The sequence below is a fragment of the Poecilia latipinna genome, unplaced genomic scaffold (genome assembly GCF_001443285.1).
Source record: "Poecilia latipinna isolate Pla-1442-1.1 unplaced genomic scaffold, P_latipinna-1.0 Scaffold414, whole genome shotgun sequence".
Taxonomy (NCBI): Eukaryota; Metazoa; Chordata; class Actinopteri; order Cyprinodontiformes; family Poeciliidae; genus Poecilia; species Poecilia latipinna.
In genome coordinates, this window is record NW_015113030.1 from 69424 (window position 1) to 86377 (window position 16954).

The 16954-nt window shown below is 41.1% G+C and overlaps 1 protein-coding gene across 1 annotated transcript in view; it reads left to right on the plus strand.

The window, feature by feature from the left end:
- Positions 1 to 2949: 2949 nt before the first annotated feature.
- LOC106950650 (transmembrane and TPR repeat-containing protein 2-like) overlaps positions 2950 to 16954 on the plus strand; it is a 94753-nt gene continuing 80748 nt past the window's right edge. The window contains exon 1 of the mRNA XM_015037659.1: positions 2950 to 3497. Coding sequence (XP_014893145.1) covers positions 3415 to 3497 — 83 coding nt within the window. The 5' untranslated portion in view covers positions 2950 to 3414. The remainder of the gene's footprint in view (positions 3498 to 16954) is intronic.

The window sequence follows — 16954 nt, forward strand, 5'->3', positions numbered from 1 at the left end:
AAGAAGGAAAACATGTAAAGATTTAGACAGGAAGTAGCTCCAAATACAACGCAGCATTTTAATTGTCAACTTATTTTACTCTCTGTGTCTTATTTAGCAATAGATGATCTGATTCATGCAAAAATATTTCTGTTTTTTTATGCTTTATATTTTAGAAAAGAAACTTTTTATCCAGATTTCAAACTTTAGAGACTGATCAGTCAGTTTCCCCTTTCTGGATTGAAATGACTAAACTTTAATCATTTTTGTAAAAGAATACATTACTTTATGCACATTCAAACACATTCATTAATTGTATAATAGAGATTGAATCATTGCCAAACAAAATATACATTATTCCAAATCAGTAAAACCATTATGCACGGTGGGCCCTCTAGTGGTCGGCATGAGAACAGCCACACACCTCTTTTGATTTTCATTGTAAAAGCTGGTTTTGCTTTGCAATTTTGTTTATTGTAACTGGGTCAGTTTGTTGATCTTGCTAGTGAAGAATTGAGGTTTAATTATAAAACAGGAGAGCATAAAGGAAGAACTGTTCTTCTACAACTGAGCTCATTTATGTGTTAAGGTCCTCAGTGAACCAGAACCTGCCGATAAAATACAGATTCATCAACATCATCTTTTTTTCTCAGAGCTTCTTCTAAGTGTGTTATGATGCACTTCTTTGGTCTTCTAGTGAAACAATATTTGCATACTAGAATAATTGTGATCTTTTTTTCATAAAACCCCTAAGTGTGAATAAATACGGTTGAAGTTTAACTTGTGTAACATCAAACGTCTGAGACGATCTTATTTGGTATATTTGCTAATACCCCACATCCTAAAGTCTGTCTTCTTAATTTCTCAATAAATCTGTTTTCTGTGTGTTTCAGTTCTTTCTCTCTCTGACCAGAATGTCATTATGTTTAGATATATGAAAATGTATTAAATTAATCATTTAGAATAAATCCAGAATGTGAAGAGAGCTGAACTTTCTTGGATCAAATTGTAGAGTTGCACTTACCTCCCTCTGATAGTAACTCATTGATTAAAAGTGATAAATCATCTGACCATGGAGTGAATGGGTGACATCTACCTATAATTTACCAGTTTTAGACATTCCTGGGTTGATTTATAAATTCCATATTTGAATCAGGTTGAATTTGCCCACATTGGCGATAAATCCCTTTTTTAATCCATAAATTACCTCAAACAACTAGATGTATTCATTTTAACAGGTTCATAAAATAATTACTTCTAAATAAAACATGTTTGTTTTAGTTGCACATTTTTATAACTTTATATCAAAATTCTACTTGTCATTTCTCTTAACTGGATTTAGTCTGAATTCACCTGCATGTTTAAACTGTAGAACAAACTGTAGAACAAACTGTAGAACAAACTGGCCTCACTACATTATTGTCACCGTTTATTGGAAAATGATGGCAACACGTGAAAGTATCCAGTGGTTGTCATGGCAACCCCCTACAACGTGTTGATCTGAAGTCAAACTGCAGTCCGCTGCTGACTGTCTTCAGTGACTCTCCGCATCAGGATTTAGAAACCGGATTAACCCCGCCATCACTTGATGACAGGAGGTCTGCGCATGCGCTGGAGATGTCCTGACCACATGAGTTCAGGTCACAAATGCGTCAAAACGGCAGAAATAGCAGGCGGAGGAACGGAAGTTGAGTGGGAGACTACCAAAATAAAAGGAGCGAAACTGAAGCAAGATTTTAACTGAAGCAAGATTCTAATTTTGTAATGCTTGGATTTCTAATAAAGTTTTAAGCAAAGCAAAACCAGAAGCCATCATGCAGGAAATATAAATGTATAAATAATCACTGTAACAGTGAACTGTATTGATTTTGGTTCATCGCATGTTGTTGAATGTTTTTGTGGGGTTCAACAGAAAAAGTGTCTGATGCAGATGGATTTTTTCTACAATAAAATCAAAATTATTACTGGCAAAGTAAAATTTCAATAATAGGAAATAGTGCAAAAAATCAAAACAAAAAAAACATTGTCTTTCAGTAACCAAGCCTTTTGTTTTCTCTTTAATAGTAAAAAACACATTTATTAAATTATTTCCACTTGGGCTTTTAGAGAACCTAAATCCAATTTTAATTACTTTATTAAATCTGGCTTAATGCAGCAAGCATTTCTAAAGAGACTGACCCAAATCCTGATGCTGAGAAGGTCTCGGTTCGGTTGATGCGGAGTTCACTTCGCTTGTGTGGCATTACCCAGAAGGCCTTGGGTGGCATTACCCAGAAGGCCTTGGGTGGCATTACCCAGAAGGCCTTGGGTGGCATTACCCAGAAGGCCTTGTGTAGCATTCTGGGTAAATACAAACATGCAAGTGTAGCGCTAGCGTAAGAAATGGCTTGTAGTTTATTACCAAATACAAAATAGAAAACTAATAATGGCTGAAATCTGACGCCTCTACATTTCGGGAATCAATACTTCAGTTTGTTAGCTTCCCTCCAGAACAGGCTAGTGTGTAGTTCGGCTCGCTTGCTGGTAAACTCGTGTCCGTCCGTCCTGCTCCGCTGGCGGCGCAAAAGCAGAGAGGAGGGAGATGAACGCTTTAAAGAACTTTATTCTCTTTTGACAGGGTGAAACATGTACAGCGTGCTGGACGACTGGCTTCCATAAAACTATCACCCGCAGCTACAACAACCGGTAGTTTCTCCCACTCATTTTTTTCTTCCCAACAACATACTCTCTACTGCCCCCTATATGCAGTTTTGGTCCCCAATGAATCAAGTCCATCTGACTATCAGGTGTGAAAACAGCCGTAATTGTTTTTGATGATTTTGGCCCACGTGACAAAAAGCTTGGCCACCACTGGGCTGTTTGTTTCGTCTCTTGTCGTTTGCTTGTTTTACATGTTAGTTTTACTTTATTTTGAAAGTGTAAAGGGAAGCAGCGACTTTATGACAAGCAGTTTGACCTCAGTGTAAATCACGACGTTTCTCCAGCAGCGGCGGCCGTTGCTCAGAGCATCAGAGCGCTGATCCTCCTCCTCTCTCTCTCTGTGTGTGTGAGTGTGTGTGCATGTGTGTGAGTGTGAGTGTGTGTGTGTGTCGGGGAGGCGTGCAGCATGTTGTCACAGATCCACTGAACGCTGTTTTATTTTCTGCCCAACTCCCAGCAGGGTGTAGAGCTCCCACCATGGGTTAGACAGAAAGCCACCTATGGATTATCCACTTTATGCACTTCATGGAGGATGAAGGGCTCGGGTGGGGGGGACAGAATGGACTTATTTTCGGAGAGACATCCTGACAAAGACGGGGACTGAACAGTGACCGGGATCGGCAGCCCCCCCAATCCGACTCGCTCTGCACATTTTTCTTTTTTGTTACCATTTTTTCTATATTTTTTATTCTAATTATTATTAATGTGATTCCCTGAAGTCTGCGTGGAGCAGAGATGTTCGCTGAACTGCTGTGCGGCGCCGTGGCTCTGGTCCTGTACGTCAACACTCTGGGAGCCGATTTCTGCTACGATGACAGGTACTTCCCTCACTGAATGAAGCGCACTCCGAATCGGCGGGTCCAGCGCCGCCGGTTCGGTTCTGGCTCGGTTCTGTTCACCCTTTCCATGAATTCGAGCAGCAGAGGGCGAACATCAGGTATCGGAGAGGAATGTGGGTTTGAGCAGCTGCTGAGTGATGGTTCGGGAAATCTCTGTCGGATTTCTCACACGTGTGTCTGCGTGGATTCGGCTCTTCTGATTTCATCTGCAGTGGATCTCTGTGGATCCACTTTCCTTTAAGGTTAACCGTGAAAGTTGTAAATAAGCAAACATCCTTAAGTGAAGTCGAGAGTGAGAACTTCCTGAAAGTATTTTCAGGATATTTCTGATATTGAAGTTTTTGCAGCGATATATCCAGGACTGAACGATTAATTGGATTAATCCTCAACTTCTCGGTGGGCGATTTAGACTTGAAGCTTTATTACGATATTTTGTAGTACTATTATGAAAAAGATAAAAAAAAATTGTGGTGGAAAAACTATTTATTGGTTCATTTTTTGGTATCTGTATTGATGTGACCACAGCACAGCGATCATAGAAATACTCCAGTTGAAGTGAGACTCATTAGAAATTGGAGCTTCTTACTTAAAGTGTGGTTTATATCACTGAGACAGTAACTACATTTAACCATGACCTTCACATTTGCTTATATTTATTGATCTTGTGGAACAAACAGCAGATAAAATAAAACTAGTGTTTCTGATAAGATGAGTTTTGTTTTTTAACATTAATTGAAATTTATCAAGATAAAAATAAATCAAAATTCTTATGATTGAAGTTTTCACGAGTAATTAATCGATTATGATTAATCATCAGAATAATCGATTACTGAAGCAGTCATCAGTTGCCGTCCTGAATGTATCGTTTTAACGTCAGTGTTCTGCCTTCGGGTTGGTAGTGAAATTTGACCTGGATGTCTCAGTTTATCGTGTTTTAGCCTCGCAGAAGAAGCCTGAGTCGTGCAGCTGAATGAAAGTGTCTCTGGCCTCAGTTTCAGACTTTTAAGATGTGAAACTGGGAGCAGCATATTGTATTATTATTATTAAAAATATGGAGCGTTGTCAGCCTCTCAGGCGGGACGTGCGCGGGGCTCGGCTGGCTCTCACGCGGGGTAATGCATTACTCATAGCTGGCCTTTTGATATTTGACGGCTGAATGCTTGTCACTGCCTCAGGCTCTTTATTCACCAGTCATGTCTTCATGTAGGTCACAATCATTTCCTTTCTTCGTATGAACTTCCTGTCTTCACCTCATCTTTTAAAGAGAAGCTGTTAAATGATTCGGCTCAGTTTTCTGCTGTGTTATGTATCTAATGTTGATCTCGGGGAACAAACAGTGAATTAACTGTTTCCTTTACAACTCCACTGACTGCTGTGCATTAAAACACTTCCTGTTCCAGACTTCCATGGCTGACAGACTGCTGCTTTCCTTTTTCTCTCACTTCATTTTATACCAGTCATTGTTTGGTTTCTGGGATGAAGTTGTTTAATTTTTATTTTTTTTAAAGTTACGGTTTTAAAACAACAGAAATACTTGCAGATGCCAAAGAAACCTCTGCAGGCACTGGACTTTTATTCAGTCCCCTTCCTGTCTTTAGCTGCACACTGCCAGTCAGCTGGATGAATGGAGGCTGACACATTTGTCCTTTGTTTACATGAAAAATCATTTTACCTGTTTGGAAACATTTCCAGCAGTAAAACTAATTATATTCCATTACTGCACAAACAGCATTTTACTGATAACTACTTCAAGTGTTAGCAGGTGCTTCACTCTGTTATGTGTTTTACAATTTGTACAAATTGGAAATTTGTACAAATTGTACAATAAATTGTATTTATTGGATTTATTGGGACAATAAATCCCAGATTTTCTCTGAGCGTTAGCATCTCAGCCGCTAAGATCTGGATGAGGTTTGGGTAAAAATGATAAAAGTTCATTCTGCTTCTAATATTGGAAAACGGAGTGAAACATTCTGCCTATAGCATCCAACTAAAGCAAATACCTGTCATAGATAAGATTATAATGTTAAAATTCAAAAAGATTTTATTTATGCCAAAGGGAAACAACAAGTATCTTTCAAGCGTCATTGCTGCTGCTGCTGTAGGCAGGAAGAATCTCCAGTAGCAGTCAGTCTCACATCTAATCTGAAGAAGCCTCTGACTGCAGAATGTTGCTTATGACCGTCATGACATTCTAACAGCTGAAAATCTGAACAGCAGAGAGAATATTCCAGAGTAGCTGGTCTTCCGTGTCGTCGACAAACTCTGCTAATCCAGCTCCTTTGCTTTTGCTGCTTCTGTTTAAATCTCTGAGGCGTTTTTTTTTTTTATACTTCCTCCTTCTCTCTCTGCTCTGCATCCATGAAGCGTCCTCTTCAGCTCCTCTGGGGATGGGGGTCAAAGGTCAGGTATTATTTGAGGTTTTGAGATGCTAATCAGCTTTTCCCAGTTGTAAAAACAATATATTGTTGCCATGGTTACATCACAAAAAGAGCTAAAATCCTTCCAGTTGCACAGCGTCCAGAACCAGAGGGAAAGATTTTCCAAACAGCAACAATTCAACCAGAAAAGTCACAAAACAGAACCAGCAGAGTGACACTGGTCTAGAAATAATCCAATAAATCTTTGCAGTACATTTATACATTTTTGTTTGTCTTTATGAATTAAAAGCTCTTAGATCAAGTTATATTTGTAGGTTTTAAATGGCGTAGAAACAGTGAAGTTTATCAGACGTCAGGCTGTCCCCGTTTCTGTGTCCACAAAGCTGTAAAAAGAGGCGGGAGCTGCTGTATAATTTCACAAAGCCATATTCTTGTTTTTATGAGAAAATCCTATCAAAAAGTCATATTTTATTCGCCATGGTGTGAGTAATTGGAGGTTCCTCATGAAGCGTGCGGACGGCGTGCTTAGCCAGCCTCAGCTGACATCATTTTTTCATCTCAGGCTATCTGTCATCCAGCCTTATCCGTTTTTAACGCCACGCGTTCAGGCTTGCAATTAGCAGCCGTATGTCTCCACGGGCTGCACTGAGGGGGAAAGAGAGGGAGGGAGGCCGGGTGCAGCCGCGTTTATTTATATATTTATTTAGGAGGGAAACAGTCTGGGATGCACAGACTGATCTAACTTGCTAATGTTGTCGGAGTGGAGATAAAGCTCACATGACTGGTGAAGAAGCTGGAAGACGACGAAAGCATGACGGCAATAAATCAAACCATGAGCTTACACAAACACCCTGCAGGCATGCAGACCAGAGGTGTCCATAATTTACTGGCAAAGACATCAGTCATAGATAATGTAACGTTTTATGCAGAGAGAAGGAAGATCCATTGCTGATGTTTTTCCATTTTGTGCCTCTAAGCAGAATTGAATGAATCTGGTTGATAATTTAGCAGGAAATGATTCTGGCTGCTTTGTCACAGAGTAACATTGATCTCTGAGATGATTGATGATGTTCGGCTGTTCCTGGTGTTTGATTGGCTCACAGAAACAAGATGAAGCTGCTCTCCAATGTGTGTTCAGTGGTTTCACTTTAATCGGATTGTATAGTTAACTAGCGACCGGGCCGACCAGGAGGTCAGATTTTAACGACCAAAACAGTTTTGTGAGCATGCAGTCAGTTCCAGCAGCTCTCCGCAGAAAAATGGCTTCCTGGAGGAGTGACCCGTGCTGCCGTGCCAAATCGCCCCAGGGGATGCTCTTCCTCTTCCTCACTCATCAACCCAGCTTTGACACCTGCTCTGGAAAATAGAAATAATGAGTCATTTAGGTCATATCTCTGCTTCTGCTGTCCACTGCAGGTCTGACAGCAGTGGATAGCACCGATAAAGTCGGAGGAAAGAATATTATGCGGTGCTGAGGTTACACAATGATTTAGGTTTTGTAATATTCCTAAAACAAAGCTCAAAATAAACTTTTTCTTTTAGTATTTAATGCGTCAGACCTACACACAACAATGTAATGCTGGTCAGAGTTTATGGGAAAATGGATGGAGCTAAATCTGGACAATCCTGGAATAAAACCTGCTGAGTTGGTAAAGCATTAGCATTAGCAGAACTAACGTTTATGGTTAGTGCTTCACAGACTGTGCAGCTAACATTTTCCAACCATCACATATGAAAGAGTTGATGGAAACAGTAAAATTTGAAATAACTTCCTCACTTTCTACGCTGCTTGAGATGTTCTTGGATTTTTCTAAAAAGACTCTGTGACAGAATAAGATCTGACGTAGCGAACTCCCATCCACTGGTGGATCTGCCGTTATGCGACACGAAGCTTGGAAACATGTCCAAGTCCAAACCTTCAACCTTGAGTTGTTCATGCTAGTTAGCAGTCTCTTTCCAGTCATTACAGCTATGCTTAACGTCAGAATTTATGTAGCCTGGTTGATTTGCTCCAAAATCAGATGGAAACGCATCTTTTTCACATTTTCTTTTTTGTTTCATTTTAAAGTTCGCTCATGATGATTAAACAGAAACATAGATTCTACAACAAACCTCCAAAACCTGCAGCTGTTTCTGCAGCAAAAGGTGGTTTCAAATTAGCATTTTCTTTCCACACAATAATACGCTGTTGGTCACTTACCTGAAGTGTGAATAAAGTGGGCTTATTCTTGTCTTGTGAGAAAATGTGTATAATTTTTGCAAGGCTCTGTTAGTTTCACCTCCACTCAGACAGACAGGGTTTATGGATTAGCCCTCCTGCCAGGACGGCGACATGTTTGACGGACTGCATCCTCGTCATTACTCTGTCCTGCTGTGGTACCGTAAGACCTGGCTGGGTGAGGATGTGTGAAGGTTGCAGGTCAAAAGGAAGGACGCAGCTTCCCCGGGCGTAGCGGATGATTTATATCCAGGAGTCAAACTGTAGATAACAGCAAAACTACTCCAACCTCTGAATTCACAGACAGAGGACAGATGATGAAGGGCAGCAGAAACGGAGTTCTAGTTTCACCTTGTCCATCTCAGATGAAGAACGGACTGTACTGTCCCGGCTGGCCTGGTATCAGCGTGTCTCTGTCTCTGTGCGGTGGTGTGGAACCAGACTCACCGCTTGTTCTCTAGGTTAAGGTGGTTAGAGCTGCTTTGCTGAGAGGCCAAAGGCGGCAACCCAGCAGCCTCAGTATCTCTGGTCAAACTTCAGCGTCTGGATCCTGTAATTACCCTCCAGCCTGCAGACTGAGACTGGCTGCACGGTTCGGCGTATTCAGTGGCTCCGCTGCCTCCTCAGCTCCTCGGGCCTCCAGCTCCCATCATCCAGTGCTTCCAGATGTGCCCGGCTGGCACCAGTGTGAAGGGATCGTTTGAAGTGGATTCAAACATAAAATGTGATGTTTGCCAGAATAGAGACATCAATGTTCCCCTGACCTGGACAGCCCATAACAGATTGAGTTAAGGTAGCACTGAGGGAAAGAGGCTCATGCATAAATTATATCAGCATGGATGCAACCAGCATCAAAAAACCCACAAATTATTAATTGGATGTTTTCTCCACTGATATAAATCTTTGAACAACATTCAGCTCAATTTTGGCTTCTTGGATAAAAAACTTTATTTTTTAATCCCCCAATAAGAAACCTTTATATTTCACCCGTGTTGAAAAGTTAAGTTCTGTTGCAGGTTTAAGTTAAAGGTGACATGCAAATTCAAATTTTGCACATTTTTTTTTTACTTCCATTTGGGTCTACCGCTTCTAAAAACAATCAAAGTGCTTTAAAAACCCCACCCATTCAGTTTTTGGCAATAAGTTTGTTTTTTAGTATCTGGAAAATGAGCTGCTTCAAAAACCAGAATGTATAGTCACAAATCAGCAGGCACTGCCTGTCGCCTAGCAACCCCAGCTGAGCTCCAGGTCATTTTTTTCAGTTCGTGTACAATGGCTGCTGGAAAAGATAAATGTTTAGTTGCTACCTTTCAAACCACTTGCTCCATTCTGGTTGGTTGTGAAGGAGGCTCTACTAATGCTTTTTAAAGGTGTATGGCTGTATAATTGTGCATCTGTTTGCAGCCATTTTCCTGTGTGAGCATAAATGAGTTAGGGGGCGTGGCCAACTGCTGCTTACTTGGATTTAAAGTGACAGAGGCCCTAAAACAGCTCATTCTGAAAGGAGCTCAAAATAGGCAGAATTGAGCAAACTAAAATCTCATTATGTAAGAATGATTTTGTGCAGAAAATGTAAACATGTTTTGCATCACCCACAGACCTATCCTGATCTGGTCAAGGGTCACGTTTAAGACGCCTACAGATGTGATGAATCAGCGGTGGGAGGATGGCGTGAACATCCTCTCCCTCTGCTGCCCTCACACTCAGAGTAACATCCTTTGGCAGAACAGAAATGAGTTTGTTGGATTCTGTTCTGCAACAGTTCGGCTCAGAAAGGAGGGGAGCATTCTTGAGCGTCACACCAATTCACTCATGTTCTAGTTTGTAAATGTTCTGTAATGATTCCAATTTATAAAATACAGTTATGAAGTTAAGTAGTAAAATCAAAACATCCGATCCATCTGTCATTTTTTGTTCTTCAATACTTCTCTTTTTCCCCCACATTGCCTTCAGGTCAAACTCACTGAGGAGGAGACAAAGTCCACTAAACCATTTTATTTAGGGTACGTTAAAACCTTAAAATGTCTCAATAACTCTTAAAGTTTCCTAATGAAGTCGCAGGCAGCAGCAGATTTTAGATATGTTGGCCTTTGTGCTGCTTTTTCTGTGGTTGAGGGAAGATGTGGAAAATGTGCAAAAGGGATTAAACTAGTGTTGGTGTTTTATTGGCTGACTTCTGTGCTTGTAAAAAGTATGTAGACGTTCATTTTACAGGAATGTTTCATTCTTCCCACCTCACAGGAAGCGTCTGTTTCATTCACTGATGAATCATCTCCACAGGCTGCTCTAGTCTGAGCTAACAGTTGATATCTATTTGATTTCTTTGAAAACCATGTGACACACAGGTATCAAAAATGAAGACAAACCATTTAATATTGTGGCTTTTTAATATGAATGACTCCATCAGCTGGAGTGAGGAGCGTCACCATCTCTGGCATCGGTCTCAGGAAGATTTGTCCCTCTCCTGATCTCCAGATTTTGCATGTTTGAGATGTTTCTTGTTCCGGGATTTGACTAGGCCCTATTTCCCAATCCTCTGTCAGTCTTTGGTCATTTTACGCAAACATCCTCTGGTACTTGGTAGAATTCATGGTGGATTCTGCGATGTTAAGCTGGTTAGGTCCTGCTCCAGTAAATCAACCCCAAAGCATGACACTTCCACCTCTGTGCTTTAGGTATGAGGTCAACATCTCTCTGCAAACCTCAGCTTTTGGCTCATCTGTCCAAAGAACATTATTCCAGACAAACTTCAGTCTTTCTCTCTGTTTGTCTCAGAGAGAAAAACACATAAATGTTGTTTGTGACGTTTCCCAGCCTCTGTTTGCTCCGTTTGCTCTGTCGTGTGGTGAACCATAGACCAGCCATAGAATCGGATCCCTTTGATTTTCAGTCTCTGAAGCAGCTGAAGGATTTTTTTCAGTGCCCTTTCTCCTAGTGTAGAAGTAAAACTATTAGTTTTAGAATATTTAGCTTTTAAATCCAAACAAAAAGATTTATCATGAAATCCATAGGAAGATTTATTTTTATATTTCATTGGGAAAACAAAGCAGCAAAGCTTTGTTGAAACACATAAAAGTAAAGCAGAAGGTTGAGCTGACGGCTGTTGTGCTATCAGATATCGATATTAATGGTTTGGAATACTGCGTCGGGTTTATGGTTCTGTGAGACCCGTGGAAAATCTCAGAGCAGCAGGTGTTCTCAAGTCACAGTGGAGGTAGACAGAAATATAAAGAATATGTCCAGTTGATACTCTCACTATTTTATCCACAATAAATTCAGTCTATTTTTATGTTGCAGACATGTTGAACATTACAAGAAAAATGCAAAAAGTTAAACGTTGGCATTAGCTCCAGGTAAAGATCTGAGTTTGGCTTGTAATGAGCTTTTAGATTAGATTTTAAAGTTCTTTAAAAATTTACCTTTGATCTACAACTAACTAATTAAACAGATCTAAAGAATAAATCTGTGGGTTTTCAGGTTCAAATAGGAGGAAATTTGATCTCAAAAAGCCTTTGAAGATATTTCTGTCCAGAGGTATCCTGACCAGCAGCACCTGTTAATAATCACTAGCAGCCAAACTGTTGTCACTTAAACCACCGTAATCCTGAATTCGTTTCACACAGACCCAGGTCCTTCCACACTGCTGGAAACCAGTAAGCTGCAGGCCCAGAAACCAGTAAGCTGCAGGCCCAGAAACCAGTAAGCTGCAGGGCCAGATGGCGTCTAGACTTCCTGCGGTCTGAAGGAACCGCTGAAGTCCAGTTGATCACACAGGATCAGCTTTCCTAGGGAATGACAGAAATCAGATTCATTCTAGTGAATCATGATCTGAGCTGTTTTTTTCTTGAGGGCAATTTGATGTTCAAACAATCCTGATTATCCAGATTTCTCTGACATTTTCCCCGTATGGCCAGGCGGATTTAAAGAGGAGTGGCAAAAGCAAAGGAGGTGGATTAGCAGAGCTCGTTGAACCTGTTGAATGTGATGGTAGCCAATCAGAAAGCAAGTTGACAGAAACTAAAAACAACTGCTGCCATGACACACCAGGAAGTCCGGTGGACGTTGGAGGCGTCTTGGTACCGTTTTTCTCTGTTAAACATCGTCCTTAAGCTATCGCCATGGCTATTCCCAGTCGGCCATGTTTGTTTACTCTGAATTCACGTTTGCTATTGAGGTTTTGTGAGATTTCCTCTCCAACATCTGAACATTGGTGAGTGAAATCGGTTGGTGTTGTTCCTGACATGTGGCTCCACGGCCCACACTGTTCAGTCAAACCTTCGGTTTTCTACCGGTGTGTGTGGAGTCTTTCAGCTTTTAAAAATCGGCAGACAATTTTAAAATCCTGCCATTTGAACCAGGCTTTCTGATGTTGTAATAGTCACTATACTGTCACACAGTGAGAGTCTTGAGTCGGTGGCTTCTTCATAGCATCACCAAAACCAGTGACTCTGACGATATCTGGATGCTTTGAGTTATGACAACTTTTAATTTCCTTTGGGATTAATAAAGTATTTTTAAATTGAGTCCAATCTGTTGCATCCTTGGTTCTTGAACTATAACTTCCAACCAAAGATGGCGTCCAAGCAGACCTTTGTGATTCTATGTCAGACACTTTGTAGTACCAGATGCTTCAGTGTAGGAGTCACCAGGATCAGCGTTCCTGGAGCGGCCTGCTGGCCACGCTGGAGTAATCTGTCTTAAAGCTGCATTAATCAGGTTCTGATGCTCTGTAATCACTTGATTGGTCCGCATTGAGACCAGAATCCGGCCATATGCGGCATGCATGTTGGGTTAGACGCTCTCTGGTAAAATGACGCATTACTGATCGCCTCCAGTCCTCTCGTATTTTCCTTCTTTTCTGTGTTAATTAAAAGCCAGCAGATTATCTTTCCTGAGACATCATGTGGTCATGGCAGCACACAGCCTGACCACATGCTGCAGACAGTCAGGAACCTGCAGGTAACTGCCTTAAATGGGAATAATTTGCCTTGTTAAAGTGAGAGGTTCGTCGTCTCGGCTGGTTATTTGTGGCAGAGCTTCAGGACGGTGTTCAGTTATGTGAGAAAAGCAACAAAGTTGCCAAGAAATACACCGAGTTTAAAATGACGGATGGATCGGATTGTTGCAGCAACAATGGAGGATTAGCTCTGACTAAATGGCATTAAACTTGTGTTGTGTGAGCAACAATGTTTGAAATGGTCCACCAATTAGCAACAGCTGGCTTCGGGTTTCGCCGCTGACACGGGTTTGAAATGCGCTGGACTAAGTTGTTAATGGTTCCAGACAAGGGTTTGGATTTCCTGGGCTAAAGCCGGCTGATGGCTCTTAAGCAGTGGCCACTCTCAGGCTCTTGGCCCTCTTCATATTAATGGGATTACCAGCGCTGTTGATGAGAGGGAGCACGACGTGTAAGCAGAGAACCCCAAGCCATTAGACACAAAACCTCCCCAGACCCCCGGATCCAGCAGGAACGCTTTAGTTCAGCCTGGAGACGGAAACGTCCTTCTCTCCTCTCCATCTCTGGGGCATTGTTCCCTATCGAGGAGCGCTGGCTCATTTGAAAAGGTTATGACACAAGCTGGCCCGTTCAGAGGCAGCGTCTTTGTGTTTTGTAGAAGAAGGGGTTGTGTGGTCCTTCTGTTCTGCCTGGACTCAGCGAGGGAGGCCATTTGTCGCCAAATTGAGGAGAATTAATCTCTTGTTGTGTTGCCTCGTTGTTTATTAGGACCAAAATTGCGACACCTCGGCATTCCGCAGAAGACCTGCAGCGCCGGGTGCCAGACCTGTCGGAACCGGCCGTGTAAACTTGATCCAGTCGTACATGCTCCAGAACACATGTTCTCAGAGTTCTGGTTCTGTTTTAGTGGGACAAAGGATTCACAGATGATGAGCTCACAGATGCTGCTGCGCCGTGGATCTGCCAGCCTGGCGCTGGTTCTGGGTGACACGGGTTAATTAGTGGGAACATCTGGAACCAGTTGAAACACATACCCTACAGTTAGTAAAGCAGATGGAAAAGTTTATTTACTGTATTTATTTCTCTTTCTTTGTGCATCGCTAAAGTCAGGAGTAAGTAGAAACCATGACTGGAGCAGAAATGATTGAATATTTTCTCGTTTTGAGCTCACAGTACGACAACTTTGAATGAAACTGCAGCAGTTTCAGGATTTTGTTTTATGGAAGCCCATTCCTGCCATGAAGGAACAAATAAAAGCCCAACAGGAAGTCATAATTACCAGTTTTAAAGCCATAATTACCAGTTTTATGTGTAGTTTGAAAATAACTTTTTTAAAACTCTTAATTTTGACCATTGTTGTAGTTATAATGAAAACTCAAAATAATGACATTAAAGCTCATCATCATGAATTAAAAACTAGTAATTCTGACTTATTTTTATGAAAACTTTAAAACTTGTAATTATTACTTGCTTTTATAATTCTGACTTATTTTTATGAAAACTTTAAAACTTGTAATTATTACTTGCTTTTATAATTATGACTTATTTTTATTATTATGACTAAAATTCAAAATTATGACTTAAACTTGTAACTGTGACTTTTATTTTAATGACTATGACTAAAACTCATAATTACAACTTTGGTTTTATTTTGTCTTTCATGGCAGCAATGGGATTCCATGTAATAGTTTTAATACAAAGGTATAAAACAAATGTATGTCTATATCAGCTTGATATTTTTGGTGTGTGCTCCGTTTTCTCAGTTGTGGCAGACGGACGCCCTCTCTGAGCTTGGTTCTGGTTCTGCTGGAGATTTCTTCCTGTTCAAAGGGAATTACTTTTTTCCATTGTTGCCACATGCTTTTTCAGGAGGACAGATTGTGTCAGAAATCCTGATATTCTGCATTCATTCTAAAAATCAGACATTTGAACTATATAATTTGTGTGCCGTTAATTCCCTGGAGGAAACATGAAATGTTGAGTTGTAGTTGCGGTTCAGGCGGTTTCCACGTATGAAAGCAGGTATGCAGCTCTGTAGGTGGTGTTATAACTCAGGAGGGCCTGTGGTTTCTCAGCCTGACCTCTAACTCTGACACACTAAGATTTTCCTCCTGCAGGATTTGCTTTGGTACTTCGTTCTCCAGGATTATTACTATTTGCTTTTAGTGGGATAAAAAGGAAAATTGGTAATTGGGAGGGTCTGGTTGCTTTTTATATGAGAAAACTAAAAGCCGAGGTTTAGAAGGGCCAGCTGGAGGAGCTGCTCCTCCCAGTGTCTCTCCTCATTCCCCACCTCTTACTACGACCACAGCAGCAGAGGAAGCACATCTTCTCACAGGCTGCCTCTAATTGATAGTGCTGAGCCTTAGGAACGCACAGTGCGGTTTCAGTCCTTTGCAGAATGCGTGCGAAGCTCAACAGCCTGCCTGCCACCCTCTGGGACGCCGCAGCCTATTTACAACCAGACAACCAGTCTGGTCCAGGATGTGATGGGCTTTTTTTAAGTGAGGATGCAGAACAACAAAAAGATCCACCACATGATGGGAAAGTCTTCAGCAAGCGTTTTTAAAGACTCTTAGCCTGGAAGGACATAAAAACTGAGCAGCAGATTTTCACACAAAATTGCTCGTCTTTGTAGTTTGAGGTTTTTGCTTCTGTTCCTACTCATCCATTACCTCCTGTACATCAGTCACATCTGCAGATACTTCAGTAAAGTGTTTTATTTTGGGTATTTTACAGATTTGGGCTAAATGTTTGGGCACAGCTTCTCACTGAATCAAGTGAGAAGTTGTGTCCAAACCTTTGACTGTTGGCGTATTTAGTGAGATTCTTGAAAGTTGTGGGTTTCACCAGGTGTAACTCAGTTTCAGATATCGAGGATCAAAAAAGCAAAATCTGGTTCAGTTCCAATACATATGAAAGCAAAGCAGACCAGAGCAGGTCATTCTGGGTAAATAACACCAAACCAAATGCATAAGTAGTAGGAGAACTGTTTTTCTAGTCTTTTAATGAAGACGAAAGAGAAATCCTCCAACTGCTGCAATCTGACGTCGTTTTGTTTCCGTTTGGTGAAGTAGAAGTTGAGTTCAGAGGTTCTGTGTTGTTTCCTTCAGTGGTTTGAAGAACTTTTGTGCTTAAAAAAAGCGATTAATTGTGTAAATATATTAATACATTATCAGTTTATCATATTTATTATTATCACCATAAATCACACAAAATATCATGATGAAATTTTAAGTCTGTATCACCCACGTCAATTTACCAGGAGCAACTTTTTCAACGGTGGAAATTTAAATTAATGTTATTTTTTGAGCAGATTGTTTCTGGACTCAGAGCAGATTTACATTAATCCTGCAACATTCGCCAGCATCATCACATTACATGGTTTCCTAACATCATCCAGCTCTCTAACAACGTTTCCACAGTAAAATGTCACTTTATGAAATCCAATCAAATGCAGATTGAATGAATTCAGTCCTGGGTTGCTGGGTGTGACATTTCCACATGGGGAACAGCTTGCTGTGTTTCATGCTTCACAGTTCGCCAGCTCTCTCAGCGGTGACTGACTGATGGGATCATGCTTGATTATTTTAGCTGCATGCGCTCCATCAGAGTCTGGGGCTGAGATGTTTCTCCGTCTCTGTCCTTCTGACTTTCACTGATTTTTCCATGAACTGAGCTCTCCTTTCCCCTCTCAGATGGATTCAAGTTTTTTTGGGTTGCGAGAAACTGAGCATGCTACTTCAAACGCTCGAGTTGTTGTCATGCGTTGCCCTGACGATGAACTGCTGCAGCAGGAAACTTTGCAACCTCTACCTGATGAAAGGTTGGGAGTTGCACCAGATTCCTCCTTCATCAACACTCAGCACATTTCCTCGCT